The following is a 15,379-nucleotide window of genomic DNA, read 5'->3' as shown; positions in this document are numbered from 1 at the left end:
TCACATCCTCTGTGTCCCTCTCTCTGCCCTTCCCCTGCTCTCTCTCTGTCACTCTCTCTCTCTCCGAAAAATAAATAAACATTAAAAAAATAATAATGAGTTTAAATAATCCTTAGGCGTATTTGGGAGCGGCAAATTGTGTCACCCGTCGGCTGGCTCGAGGCTAGGCTCCCAGTGACATAATGCCTCACCTGTCTGGCACAGGTACACCTACATCCTTTTAGGCTCTGTTTGGGAGTCTCTGTGCTTTGCTGGTAGGTTGTATAGAACACATTTGGGAAGGGCTGGTGGGAGGTGGAGAGGTGAGTGAGGAGAAAACAAAGGGAAAGCAGAGAATAAGCAAAGGAGTCAAAGATTTAGAAAGAAAAGGTGCACCTGTCTGGCTCAGTAGGTTGATTGCAGCTCAAGTCATGATCCCAGGGTCGTGGGATCAAGCCCCGAGTCAGGCTCTGTGCTGAGTGTAGAGCCTGCTTAAGATTCTCTCTCTCTCTCTCTCTCTCTCTCTCTCTCTCTCTCTCTCTCTCCCCCTCTCTCTCCCCCCCTCCCTCTCCCTCCCCCTCCCCCTCCCCCTCCCCCTCCCCCTCCCCAATTTGTGTACGTGAATGCTCTCAATCTAAAATTTGTTTAGAAAGAGAGATTAAGAAAGGGATCAACACAAAAATATAAAATAGAAGGGGGAGGAAAGCTCTCAGAGAGGAACATGAAGAGAGGTGGATTCATGATGGTCTCGGATGGCACACATTAGCATCCATGCTATAAGTCACACAAAATCAACTAATAATTATGCTCATACTCAGAGTGAGCCTTCGGTCAGCATAGGTTGCTTTCCTATGATCTCTTCTGAAGTCAAATGCTAGAAACTCTTTTTAACTCCTAAGTGTCTCAGTGTCAAGAAAACACATAAAGAAAGTCAAGGGAAAGAGACCTCAGCCGCTGAGCTGTACCCATCACAAGCTCTCATCCCAAACGTTGTCTGAGACCATCTGTTTCAGTCACAACTCAAAACGAATCAGAATTCGAACAATGGATTTTAACTGAAAAGGATTATAATTAGTTGAATGGATTTTAATGGACACCGTAGTAAATCTCAAGAGAGTTTCAAGGATAATGTTTGGGCATATATTTATGAGTATCACAAGTCGGGATTTGGAAGTAAGATGAGTTAGGAAGTCCTCCCCAACACAGACACATGCATGCAGAAAACTGTACCCACTATAAGATTTCGGTACGAAAACTCACGAATAGACTGTAGAGAGTCATTTGCGTGCATGTGCATGGTTTATTCACGATCATCACAGCACCAGGAGAGGGTTGTGGGGTTTTTTATGGGCTCATTAGTGTAGGTGTGAAGTCTGGTTCTTGCATGCCTATGGATATTTATCAAAGGTCTAGACAAACTGAGAGCCAGAAAATCAAAACCTACACGCCGAGTTACATCGTTTCCCAAGACTGGAGTAAACATGATTTATGCACATAGTGCCGGTAAGAGCGCTTGGACACTAGGAAGAAATCACATTGTTTAGCAATGTATTGCCACATCAGGAGGGACCCTTTGGCTCTCCTGAAACGTCCAGTGCAGACGAAAACGTGAAAGTAATTAACAGGTCAAAAGAAAAAGTGGAAGCCCTTGAGAACTGAAAATAAAGCTTAGTAACATTTGCACGTAGATAAATTTACTTGAAATCATTTCTGGGAGCCCCGATGCTCTCTCTCCTTTTCCCTTCTTTTTGACTTATTTAAAGCAACTTTGGACAAAAATGAAATGAGGATATCCTTCAGAACGCACAGAAGCATGGACTGAGCTTTGGGAAATAGTCACAGCTGGGAAGAGAATGTGTTATCATTAATCTAGTTGAATGACTTGGTGTTCATTCAGCATCCCCAAAATGTTGCTCTCCAGTCTACGATACTCATACTTACTACTAGGTGTATAGTACCTAACAGATAACAGGAACTCAAGGAGTATTTCCACTCATCACATTGATCAAATATTTGTTGACCATCTCCTAGGTATTAGGCCCTGGACTAAACTACGAATAAGATAATCAACATCTCTGTCTTCACGGGCAAGTAACTTACATTCTTGTATCTTGTGAATGAATGAAGAAACGTCTCTCGGCACGAAAGAAGGGAGGTCTCTGCAAACAGTACGCTGCCTGTAGATCTCATCTGAGATGAGAAAGTAAAGGCAAATAACAAGAGTCCTCAGAGCTCTCGAATATGATTCTTTAAAAATGAGAGTAAAACAAATAGGCAGGAGATTGGGGCTCTTGGTCTGTCTTGCAAATTATTTTAAAATGTTTGGGTCCAGTATTGTAGGCCCAATGAATCTAAATGGTTTTCTTCTTTTTTATACTTTGATCATCAAGAAGGAAGGAAAGAGGGGTGCCCGCATGGCTCGGTCGTGTATGTGTCTGACTCTTGATTTTGGCTTAGGCCATCATCTTACGGTTCGTGGGATCACGCCCATGTCAGGCTCCGCACTGAAAGCGTGGAGCTTGCTTGGGATTCTCTCTCTCCCTCTCTCTCTCTCTCTCTCTCTGCCCCTCCCCCGTTCGTGCACGCTCTCTCTCTCTCAAACAAACTTTTGAAAAAAAGAAGGAGGGAAAAAAAGAAGGAAGGGGGGAGGGTCTTTCCAAAAATTGTACTGGAAATCTCACGATAGAGAATTCTTCATGCAAAATGGAGTTGTTAGCGTGACATTTCTCGAATAATCTGTACATTAATTCATTCAACTAATAATTAGAGTACCTGCTATACGCCGGGTACTGTGCTAGCCACCGGGGATATAGTAGGAACAGAAAGATGTGTCCCTGTCCTCACAGAGCATATGAAAAAAAAAAAAGATCTTTTTTAAAATTTTCTCCGACATGATTTTACTGAGGAATACTGCAAATTAGATGATGAGTACTTAAGGAGCAGATGGCAGTTTTTTGCCCATCTGGGATACTTCTAATGAATAGACGCTTGTGTATCAATAGGTAAGGATTCTTCCAGTTCTAAGCTTTCCTGATCTATTATCTAATAGTAGATACAGGATCTTCCCGCAAGACGTTACGCTTGTGTTTCTTTTCATAAAAGGAAACAGAGGTATTGCCTATTAATTCAGAAGAAATTGGGTTCTTTGTATCTCCTTAAATAATTCTAATTAAATTCCTCTGGCTCTTCCTGCCTTGCTCACCTTCTAATGTCACCCCTACCCCTTGTATTCTCACTTGCCATTCCTTCCTTTAGTGACGGAGACAAATCGTTCTTCTTCACCTGGCTCTACGTGACCTCTCCAGCAAAACTCTCACTGTCAGGTCCAATGCATCCTGTTCCAGAGGAAGTCCTACCGCCGTATGCGGTAGGAATCCCTTTGGAATTGCCATAGTCCCATCGGCAATATCCTCACTCTCCTAGCCTTCCACCCTGGAAATACACCCGTTCTGTTTGCCTCTTCAGAAATTAAGCTCCAACACCAAAAATTAACCAGTTCTTCCTTCTTTCCGAATACCTCCTTATCTGCCTTCCCTCCCATTCGGGGCCACACGGTCTTCATTCCAACGCATGTCACCCCACACCTAGGTGATTGCAACCTGCCCAAACCTGAGCTGCTTTCTCAAATCATGAGTCAGTGCACAGAAATCTTCCCTGGTTCCCTTGGCCTTGCCGGGAAAATCCTGAGCCGCAGAGCCTGGAGAGCCTTGGTTTGCGTCTCTGCTTCCAGGATAGGTAGCTCACTGTACCTTACCGCCCCCTCCAACAGCTGTGTTCTGCCCCAGGCCTTTCCTCGGCTAATCCCTCCTCCTCAACTCCAAGCCTTTATGCTTCCAAAGATCAGAGACTACAGCATTTTCTCCTTGTGTGTCTCTTTCAGTATTAGCAAATACTTGTCACATGATCAGGGAATTCACCGAGTAAAGAGTGAATTGTGTGTTGCCAGGGTGGCTCATTCAGATAAGTGTCCGACTCTTGGTTTCTGCTCAGATCGTGATCTCATGAGTCACGGGTTCAAGCCCCACGTCGGGCTCTGCGCTGACAGCGTGGAGCCTCCTTGGGAATCTCTCTCTCTCCCTCTCTCTCTGTCCCTTCCCTGCTCACTCTTTCTGTCTCTGTCTCTCTCTCTCTCAAAATCAATAAATAAACATTTAAAAAAATGAATTGGGCCAGAACGCAGGATTGTAGTGTATAATTTGTGGTGTTTGCTTCCTAGCCTGTATATAGTACTTGATATAGCTTAAAAACAAGGCCAGTTAGAAAGGTCTAATGCATGGAGGTTATTGTTTCAAAAGTTTATCAACTTTCATTTCACAGAATAAAGTGCCTTTGTTCTTAGGTAGCTACCGTGTGCCTTCAAGTTTTTTCTCTGTCTTAAAATGATGTCTTTGTTTATTCAATTGTGCATTCAATCCATGCAATACCTTTCTCCAAGGATAATTTGTGAAAAGAAATATTTTACGCTTAATTCTTTAGTTATTTTAAGACTGTTTCCTGAAGTGCTCATTTCATTACGTGACGCATTTTTAATTTCAGTCTCTCTCGTGCATTTTCCTAACTTTGAGTTATAGGGAAGGGAATTCACTTCTGTCTCCTTTTCACTTCTTGACAATATCAGGTATACCCTGGAAATTACCTGTGGAGTTCACCTTATAGAGGAAGAAAGCAACCTTCGAGATGAGGGGCCTCTAATGGACTCAGATGCTGCCTCCCCCTGGTCGCTATGAATCTGCTAACATTACCACCAGGGGACAGGGTCTGTGACACGGTCATGCTCCTTTACCACATGTCCCCCATGGGATTTCTTTCTCGGGACAGGAAAAGATCGCTGGTCACTGTCCACTCCCATGTGGCCTCCTCATCCACTCTTCCCCACCCCCGAACTTTCACAGTCATCTCTTGGTTACTTTGTTCATGAGATGACCCATTCTGCATTTAGAAATAATGATGTCCTTCTAAACATGCCTTTGCGCGTGTTCTCCGTAATCTTATGGCGTCACATTCTTCATGACCAGGAACTGACCTTGCTTTGGGTCATAAAAGATACCAGTGACTAAACTTTCATAGATATGGACACTAGATCTCTTCTGCAGTCGGTAAATTGAAAGGCCAGCTGCATACTGAATATGTCTAAAATGCTTTTCTCTTGACTTTGATCTCTAAAATAGCAGTTAAAGAGCAAGAGTCAGACTGAATGAGTTTGAATCTTGGCTCTGCCAATCTACTAACTATTTAAACGTAGGCAAGTTGCGTTGTTGTTGTTTTTTAACCTCTCGTGCTTCAGCTTCTACGTCATTCAAGTAGGAAGATACATTACTTCTTTTTTTAATGTTTATTTTTGAGCGAGAGAGAGAGGGAGAGAGGGAGCGCAGAGGAGGGGCAGAGAAAGAGGGAGGCAAAGAATCCCAAGTAGGTGCTGCACTGTCAGCCCAGAGCCCAGACGCAGGGCTCGAATCCACGAACCACAAGATCGTGACCTGAGCCGAAGTCGAGAGTTGGACACCTAACCGACCGAGCTCCCCAGGCGCCCCCAGATAATATCACTTCCACCGAGTTACTGTGAAAATTAAGTAAGTTAATTCCTCTTGTCATGAACAGAATGCTTAATAAATATCAGCCATTTTTGTGATGTATGTATTGCCTTGCCCACGATAACCTATCCTTTCCATGTACGAATCATAACAGCAACGGTAACAATAGCTGTTAACATTTATTGAGCAATCACCATGTGGAAGAAACGAGGCCCACCGTTGCCCGTGTCTTAGCTACTTCCCACGAAAAGTTCTGTGAGGTGGGTCATGTTTTCCCATTTTACCCACAAGGAAAGTTAACGGTGGAATAACATACCCAGGGACGTGCCGCTTGCAGGTGGTGTTAGTTCACGTTCCTGTTTCTTCTCCCATATCTGTCTTTCTGGGCGTCTCTCTGTCACACGTACACATTGGTTTGGTCAACTAGTCCTTAAGCACTTGTGACCCACTTAGCGTGTGCAGGGTTCAGTGCGCCCTGCGGGAGGGTGGGGAGGGGAGGCGGGACAAGCAAGGGATGGTCGCGGCTATCGGGGATTTCACGTGGCATCGCAGGAGATAAGTCCTGTCCCTGCAACTACAACGGACAGTATGACAGAAATGCTCCAAGGAGAGACTGTGAGCCTCGAGGATGCCGAGGAAGCGATCCCTTCCAACCCGGGGGATTGGAAAGTAGACATAGAAACATAGAAAAGACTGGAACTGGGAGCGAAGGGGGAGAAGAACGCTGCAGAGAAGAGCAGCAACCAAAACAAGTCATGCGGGTGTTAAATTGGATGGAACATTGCAGGACAGGCCAGCTGAGCGTGGCGGACGGTGCGGGGCCGTAGGGCCGGGAAGGGAGGTTTGAGATGCGCCTCACGCTTCTGCGTGCGTCACGGTGAAGCACATCCTGCGCGTTTGGGAACCTCCACATGCTTTTCCAAATATTTGTTCCAAGCAAAGATGTGCAAGGCTAGGAGAAAGTGAAAACAGAAGGTTGTTCTGAATCTATGTTAGGCCCTTGACTGATATTGCGAGATTGGCCGGCTTTAGACCAGACTCCCTTAGCCACTTTTCTGATCTTGTCTAATATCTGTTTTATCCCTTGGGCATTAGCCACACCATAGGAGTGAACCAACTGGAGCTTTGCTGGCTCTGGGCAGGAGCTGACCAACCCCTTGTCGACCACGGGCTGTTCAGAACCGAATTAAGATCCAGATTTGTGAAGCTCGCGTGCCTGGGGCCACCCCTGATGCCTGGTCCACAGAATGCCAGATGACAAAAGCAAAGCATTTCACCCGTCACATTCTTCCTTCCCCGCCCCACCCCCCCCCCAGAATGGAATTCACTAAGCCATCAGGACACCATCAGTATATTCTAGAAAAACCTGATAGGGAAAAAAAAAAACAAAAGAATGGAAATTTTTATCTCATGCCACCTGAAGATCTACTTCGCAGTAATTTTCAAGTCTACTAAAAACTGAAATCTGAAAATATCTTTGATCTCATTATCTCCTCCGTAATTACGCTATATTTGAGCCTTGCGTCTCCTTCTTTGATGCTTAAGTGTTAATCAGCTGTTGGTTACTCGTTAATTCTCAATGATCCATTAACTACCAATAGGATTCCCAAAAACGTTAGTCAAAAGCAATAGACTAAGACCAAATAAACGCCATTCCTGGGATCCTTCACTTATCTAGTATACGGGGGAATGACAACCTCCCTAACCTTGGCACAAAAGATTTAGAGGTGGCATTTTTGATGCTCGTTGGAGCAGTAGTTCCTTTGTGTCTGCCAATGAGAAGAGTGTGAAAAAAATCTCATTTTCACATTACCAAGAAAGCACATCTTTTTTTTGTTTGGCCCTGGTTTGATGAAAAGGGCTCTCGGAGGTCGTACGGTAAAACCAGGGCTCTGGGGGGTGCCTGGGTGGCTCAGTCGGTTCAGCGTCCCACTCCTGATTTCGGCTCAGGTCATGATCTCACGGTTGTGAGATCAAGCCCCGCTCTGACTGCGTGGAGGCTGCTTGGGATTCTCTCTCTCCCTCTCTCTGCCCCTCCCCGCCTCGTGCACACGCGCGCCCGCTCTCTCAAAATAAACAAACGTTTAAAAATCTCTTTTAAAAATGGGGTCATGCATTGCTGCTTTAGTCGCCCAGCTTTCGAGGCTCAAAAGATCCGACCAAAGAGGACACATCGTTTTCATTGCTCCTCATTATATCTGACGAGAGGACATCATTTCTCTCCTCTTCCCCCAGGTGGCCGTTGAGGACCGCATCAGGCAGCTGCACGAAGCCCACCGGGACTTTGGCCCCGCGTCCCAGCACTTCCTTTCCAGTAAGTCGCTGTCACCTTTCATCGTGTAATGTCTTCCTTGCATCTTGGTAGCAAAGAATGAAAAGCTGAATTACCATCGTCTCTGCCAAGCGCACTGGAGGCATAAATCACCCTGAAATACACCTCGGTGGGAAAATTCAGAGGGTTAGGAGAGGAGGACCGATTAGATCATTTTGCCCAGGCTTCAGCTAACGCATAATTGTTTCCTGCAATGTGTGCTCAAGTGCTAACTTCGGTAATATTTTTGAGTCTTTAGTTCTGCTTATAGCAGTTCACTTCATAAGCTGGTAATTACGATGCTATATAATTATGATAGGATAATTCAATATGTGTTACTAGGAATCTATAATTCTTTAGCTCTACATAATTCATTAAATACTTCCTGCCTCAAAGTCAGAAGCGCTGCCTATCATGTTTCCTTTCCCTAACCAGTCTTATTGCTCATTTATCCTTGACCGCTATTCATTCTTCTGATTTTAGTTTTCCTATTTTGTATCAATTGTGTGTGTATCATTAGTCATACTGTTCATATGTATTGTTGATAAATATTGTACGTTTTACAACATACTAAGAGGAACAGCCTTAGTTAACTGAGGGTTTAATATTGGAACATCCTATTAATATAACTTTACATATTACGTTGCCAGCCTCCTGTTTTCCTCTGATTCATGTTATTAATTTCTCCCACTCTTTCTTTGATTACAAAAATGTGTGTTTTGAGGGTTTTTTTTTTTCTCTTTCAAAACCCATATTTCTACCACATGGAGTCAAGATCTGTTAACACTTTGACGTATTTCTTGTTCGTACATGAGGATGTATAAGGGCTTAATCATCACTTTAAGGCAATTACTTTCTGCCTGGCAATGTTACGAATATGAACTGATTTAATCCTCGTGCCACCCCATAAGGTAGATGCCGTGATTCCACCCATTTTAAAGATGGGGAAGTTGAGGCACACAGTCCCACAGAGACTGACAGAGCCAGGATTCAAAAGCCAGTGGGCTCCAGAGTCTGATGAATCACCATACTGGACTGTCATTTACTTAATTTTTGTATTTTATAGACAGGAAGTAATTCTGTGCGACCTCCCTTCATCTTCTGTTGCCTTCTTTTATTGCCACGTTCTGGTCCTTTCCTTTCCTTTCCGTTTCATTTTCCATAGGTTCGGAAAAAGATCTTTGCTCACGTCTTCAAGTATGTGAGCGGATGCTTCCGTGTGTCTCTCGCCTTGGTGACTGCCATTCTCTTCGATGTCATTGAGATTAAATGCAGTAACATATTTGTAGATGACTCATAAGCCATAAACGAAAATATTACTATTATGAATATTCATTACTCCTCAAACACCATGTGCATTGATTCACCCTGTCTTCTCTCTCTGCCTGCCCCACCCAAATTCCCGTGTCTTCCCCATTAAAACCTCTTCTCAGAAAATGATATGTTATTTAACCCAGGTGATAGGTAGAGTTTAATGTGTACTTCTCCCGGGCTATTTGCATTTTAATAGGGTGAAAAGCCATTAGCCTGAGGAATGAGTCTCTGTTGGTAGAACGCCATCCATAATCTCTGAGCTGTGTGGGGAGAACTGGGAGGGGCCAGGTGGAACATTCCAGCACCTTTTAAACAACATCACACCAGTGCCCACGTCCACAAAGGTCGGGCTGGTGGCCACAGATGCTCATAAAGACACCCATTTCCCTGCCTCAGTGGAGCCAGCCCCGCAAGCCACCAATTTCTTACTCGTGTGGAATGTCAGTATATGCTTAGAAGCTCTGCCTAGGGATAGCAAACATTAGCACTTCGGTTTAAGGGATATTTGAGAAATAGGACAGTGGGACTAAAGACTCAATGAGGACTGTTTCTTTGTGTTGTCCTCTTTCATTTTTATTTTATTTTATTTTTTGAACCCCTGACCCTGAGATCAAGACCTGAGGTGAGATCAAGAGTTGGACACTTAATGGACCGAGCCACCCAGGCGTGCCCCTGTCCATTTTTTTTTTTTAAGTTATAGAGGTAATATATGCCCCCTCTAGGAAATTTTGGAAAGCAGAGAGTACAAACAGGAAAAAAAAATTACCCTTCATCTCACCCCTTGGAGATAACCACTATAAAAAGTGTGCTTTCTATACTTTAGAAACTTTTTTTTTCTTCTTTTTTTCACATTTATTTATTTTTGAGCCAGAGAGAGAGCATGAACAGGGGAGGGTCAGAGAAAGAGGGAGACACGGAATCTGAAACGGGCTCCAGGCTCTGAGCTGTCAGCACAGAGCCCGACGCGGGGCTCAAGCCCACGGACCGCGAGATCATGACCTGAGCCGAAGTCGGACGCTTAACCGACTGAGCCACCCAGGCGCCCCGTAGATACTTTTCTTTTTAAATTTTTTTTTTCAACGTTTATTTATTTTGGGGACAGAGAGAGACAGAGCATGAACAGGGGAGGGGCAGAGAGAGAGGGAGACACAGAATAGGAAACAGGCTCCAGGCTCTGAGCCATCAGCCCAGAGCCTGACGCGGGGCTCGAACTCACGGACCACGAGATCGTGACCTGGCTGAAGTCGGACGCTTAACCGACTGCGCCACCCAGGCGCCCCAATACTTTTCTTTTTAAACCAAACAGGGATAAAAACACATGAACATTTTGTGACCTGCTTTAATATATATAAATATATATATTATATACTATATATGTAAAGTATCATATATGTATATATGTATATATATAGTATTATATATATATAGTATATAGTATTTTATATATGTATATATATATACACATATACTATAATAAAAATATTTATGTGTGCTTAAATATTCCTCTACAGAATCATTTTTTAAATGGCTGGGCAGTATTCTCTTGTCTGGCTCTACCAGATTTACCAAGACAATTCTTAATTACTCATCAGGAAAGTTATTTCAGATTTTTCACTATGCTCTCCAACACTGTGAGCAACATCCTTTATACACCTTTGGAAATATCTCCTATTCTTTCTACAAGATAAATTCCTAAAAACAGAACTGCTCTGTAAAAGGCTGTTTACATTTGTAAGGCTTTTGATATGGGCTGCCACACTGACCTCTAGAAATCTGCTCGAGAAATTGGGTGCCCTGTCAAAACCGTATTTGAGGCAGGGCCCTCACCCAAGTCACTTATTGGCCGTTAAATTGTGTTCGCTGAAAGCACAACCATTTTTCCCCTAAAACAAATAAAAATATGTTTGAAAAAAAAATACCACTAAGGTCATAGTAAATGAATTTGACTTGATAGATGTCTAACTGGCTTCCAAGTTACTAGGAATAATAATAATACTAAGTCTTTGAGACTTAGAAATTACAAAGAGAAATGAAGATGAGCCACTAATTGTGCTAGCCGTCTCTCTCTTATTCTCTCTGTCCATTTCTCTCCTCCCTTCATCTCTCTCTCTCTCACACACACATACACACACACACACACACACACACACACACACACGCATTCCCCTTTGAAAATTACATTACCAGCTGTCTTTTTTTTTTTTTTATCAGTAGAGAGAGGCAGGCTTTTACTAAAGAAAAGTATTCAGTGTTTCTTCTTGGTATCCCAATCTCTACTTGTTAAAGAAGTTGTTTCTTTTATCTTAGATCTGAGAGAAATGAGAAGAGAAAAACATTGTAAAATCTGACCCTTATCCATTGCTAGACACTAGCTTGCCTTTAATTCCAGCTTTAATATTCTACCACTTTTTTAAAAAAAGATCTTAGGTAATCTGTACACCTGATGTGGGGCTCGAACTCATGACCCCAAGATCACGAGTTCTATGTTCCACCAACTGAGCCAGCCAGGAGCCCCAATATTCTACCACTTTTAATTGACTTTGGCAACTTAAACCAAGAAAAGGGAGAAACTCTACTACCTTGATTTTTAAAAATCATATAAATTTATACATGTAATTTATTATATTTGTATATAATTTTTAATCACACTGTTGGCATTTATACATATATTAGCGTCCACGTCTTCATATGTCAATATCAAGAAAGTACTCTAGTATTTATTGACATAGTACTCTGAAAATTGTCCATCCTTTATCTTCAAGAATTTAAAACCTTAAAAAAAAAAAAAAGAACTTAAGCTCTTTTTTTGTGTCAATTTTCTCAGTTCTCTGAGCTTCTATTCTAAATTTCACATAACCAAGGATAACTATATATTTGAATAAAGGTAGAAATTTTTCTGTAACAGTGAAAAGAACTTAGAGTTGCCTTACGATTTTACCAGTTCTACGAAATCTTACCATTTGCGACCCCACGGATGGAGCTAGAGAGTATTATGCTAAGAGAAATAAGTCAGTCGGAGAAAGACACATACCATATGATTTCACCCAGATGTGGAGTTTAAGAAACAAAACAAACAAGCGAAGGGGAAAAAAGAGAGAGATACAAATCAAGAAACAGACTCTTAACTGTAGAGAACAAACATGGTTACCAGAGGGGAGGTGCGGGGGATGGGGGGTGCGGAGAAGGGGGCGCTGGGTTACATAGGTGATGAGGATTAAGGAGGGCACTTGGGATGAGGAGAGATGTATGGAAGTGCTAAATCCCTATATTGTACACCTGAAACTAATACTAAGCTGTATGTTAACTGGGATTTTAAAACTTAAACAAAATATTTTACCAGTCGTAGAATTCCCCAGAGTAGGATTTTCCAAGCCACGTTCCTCAGAACGTTAATGTTCTATATGATGTTAGTAACTCTTCCTTGAAAAAATAGTTTTGTGGTCAATAAGATTGGAAAAACTAGCTTATAAAGATGAGAAAGTTCCTTTTTTGTTGGAATTGTTGCAGCCTTTAATATACATCGAAACGCTAAGAGGAGGGAAAAGTCAGTAGCTCTTCTCCCTACTTCCGTGACTACGGAAGCCTTTTTCAGGCATACCAATTAATTTCTCACTAAACATGTCATGGAACATAGTATAGGAATCTTTGCCCTAAAGTGGTATTCGCCAAATGGTTTAATAATGAGAACTTTCTGCTGAAGGTAGTAAGAACACGGTCCAATTAAAAAGAAAATGAGTTATTTATAAGGCAAAAGGGTCAACTTTCTCTTTCCTGAGGTTTCTGGCTCCCGCCCCCACCCCAGGAGTCCCATATGCTGTAGAATTTCCTAACTGGAGAGAGGCTAAGGGAGACTCTATCTGAGTTGTTTTCTTAGTACTCATTAGTGAATGCTGAAATCAGTTTAATGACTTGCAACCAACAATTTTTTAATGCAATGGAAGAGATTGGAAAATATCAGAGTACATTGCCCAGGCAAGGTTAAGTATTGTTTCGACACTTCGGTTTCGGTTAAGGGTGGGGGTACGTGAGTGCACGCGTGCATACGTGCGCGCTACAACAAAATGTAAAATACTTTCCTTCTGTGGGTTGCAGTCAAAAGAAGTGTAAAAGACACTGAAAGACGCCACCCCTACCCTTCTTTTTACCGATCACAGCATAGGTGCAGAAAGGTGAAATGACATTACCAAGGTCACGCACACGGTTATAATAGATGTGGGACTGGACCCCAGTTTCTGGACTCACAAGCCACATCTCACGCTGCCTTAACCATTTACAACACTCAGGCCAGCGCTTGCCTGGTTTTTCTGATGCTGCCACAGATTTCTCTCTTCTGTTTCTCTTGGTCTGGGCCGCAGTAAGTTGATTTACAGAGCCTGAATTTTTCTCCGGATGCCTCGGGGCCAGGTGTTGTCTCCCTCGGGATGTGGGTTAAGACTCTGGCATTAAGCTGACTAGGTTCAAGTGCTGGTCAGATACTCAGTCTCTTTATCCTCATCTGTAAAATGGGGATAATAGTAACGTTTCATCACATGTAAGACATGGTCCCTCCCACCAAGTTATAAAAGCCCTGAAATCAGAGTGCGTCTAACGTCCAGTGAGTTTTGGATTCAGTGAAATACGGTAATATTATCTTACAGGGTTATAGTGAGGATCAAATCGTATATATACACGTGTGTGTATATATATATATTTATATATATACACACGTGTATATATTTATATATATATGTGTATATATTTATATATATACACACGTGTATATATTTATATATATATACATGTGTATATATTTATATATATACACGCATATATATTTATATACACACGTATATATTTATATATATACACGTGTATATATATATATACACATATACACGTATATATATTTATATACACACGTATATATTTATATATATACACGTGTATATATATATACATATATACATATCAAATCGTATGTATACATATATATAAATATACATATATATTTATATATATTATATATACGTATATATACTTTTATATATTTATATATGTTTGTTTATTTATATATATTTATATGTTTATATATATATTTATATATATCCACTGCAGATGGGCTTTGCCTCCTTGGAGCTGCAGGCAGAGGACATGGGCTTAGGTGATCGGGACACCTGCAATATATATATATATATATATTTATGTATATATATATTTTATATATATATTGATATATACATATCAAATCGTATATATACGTATATATATAAATATACATATATATGATTTATTTATATAAATCATATATATGTATATATATACGTAAATCGTATATATATGTAAATTGTATACATGTAAATTTATATATATAAATCATATATATATATATATATGTAAAATATATAGAGTAGCACGTAGCACATAGTGATGTATAAGTGATTGGTATTAGCGTTAGCTTTAGCATTAGCATAGTGTCTTTGTGACTATCAATTTAACAGTATAACTTCTCATCTGCCTGTTAGAGTCAAACTAGACATGAAAGTGTCATTCATTGTCCTGTTTTTAATTGTGTGTAACTCGTTTCTCTCCTTCCTGAAGGTATTTTTCATGGATCTAAGGGCAGTGTTTTCTGTATTATAAGAGCTCAATAGTCATTTGTGTAATAATGAATGGATGAATAATCAACGAGTAGACCCTAATCTCTGCAAGGACAGGATGGTTTTATATTCTCCAGCATCTAACATGGTATCTGTACTTGGTAGATGTTCAATAAAATCATTTACTGAGTGAATTATGTTTTATACCCAAAAGAAGACGAGGCAAATTTGCTCCTGACACTAATACACAGTGGCATGAGATTTAGCATAGTGACTGTCACATAGTAGACACTCAATAAATAACGTGACCTTTCATGTTGCCTCTGAGCAACGACTAATAGCATTGAGAACTTGACATGGTCCTTTTTATAAAAGTCTCCTGTGCCCTGTAATATATTACGAGATAAAGCGCACTTCTAAATTACGGCACAATCGTAGCTATATTAGAAAATAAAATAGAAACAACAGAAGAGGATACATAAAGACAAGACTGAAAAGAAAATACATCAAAATGCAAAGAGCTATTGTGTTTTTCTTTCTTTTTACCTTTGCAGATGTTTTCATAATAAGCATGTATTACTTTGCTAACGGGAAAAAAAAAAAACCAATAATGGTAAAGATTTTTATTCTCTAGCTTTTAACCCACTGACCTCTCGCAGTATTAAACT

The 15,379-nt window shown here is 41.2% G+C and overlaps 1 protein-coding gene across 16 annotated transcripts in view; it reads left to right on the top strand.

The window, feature by feature from the left end:
- Positions 1–15,379, top strand: part of DMD (dystrophin) — a 2,379,610-nt gene that overhangs the window by 2,140,628 nt on the left and 223,603 nt on the right. For all 16 annotated transcript variants that reach the window (XM_045050793.1, XM_045050788.1, XM_045050791.1 and 13 more), the window contains one exon: positions 7,746–7,824. In XM_045050793.1, the coding sequence (XP_044906728.1) occupies positions 7,746–7,824 (79 nt within the window). The remainder of the gene's footprint in view (positions 1–7,745; positions 7,825–15,379) is intronic.

The sequence above is a fragment of the Felis catus genome, chromosome X (genome assembly GCF_018350175.1).
Source record: "Felis catus isolate Fca126 chromosome X, F.catus_Fca126_mat1.0, whole genome shotgun sequence".
Classification (NCBI taxonomy): Eukaryota; Metazoa; Chordata; class Mammalia; order Carnivora; family Felidae; genus Felis; species Felis catus.
The sequence above is the reverse complement of the archived record's forward strand: the minus strand, read 5'-3'. Positions and strand labels throughout refer to the sequence as shown.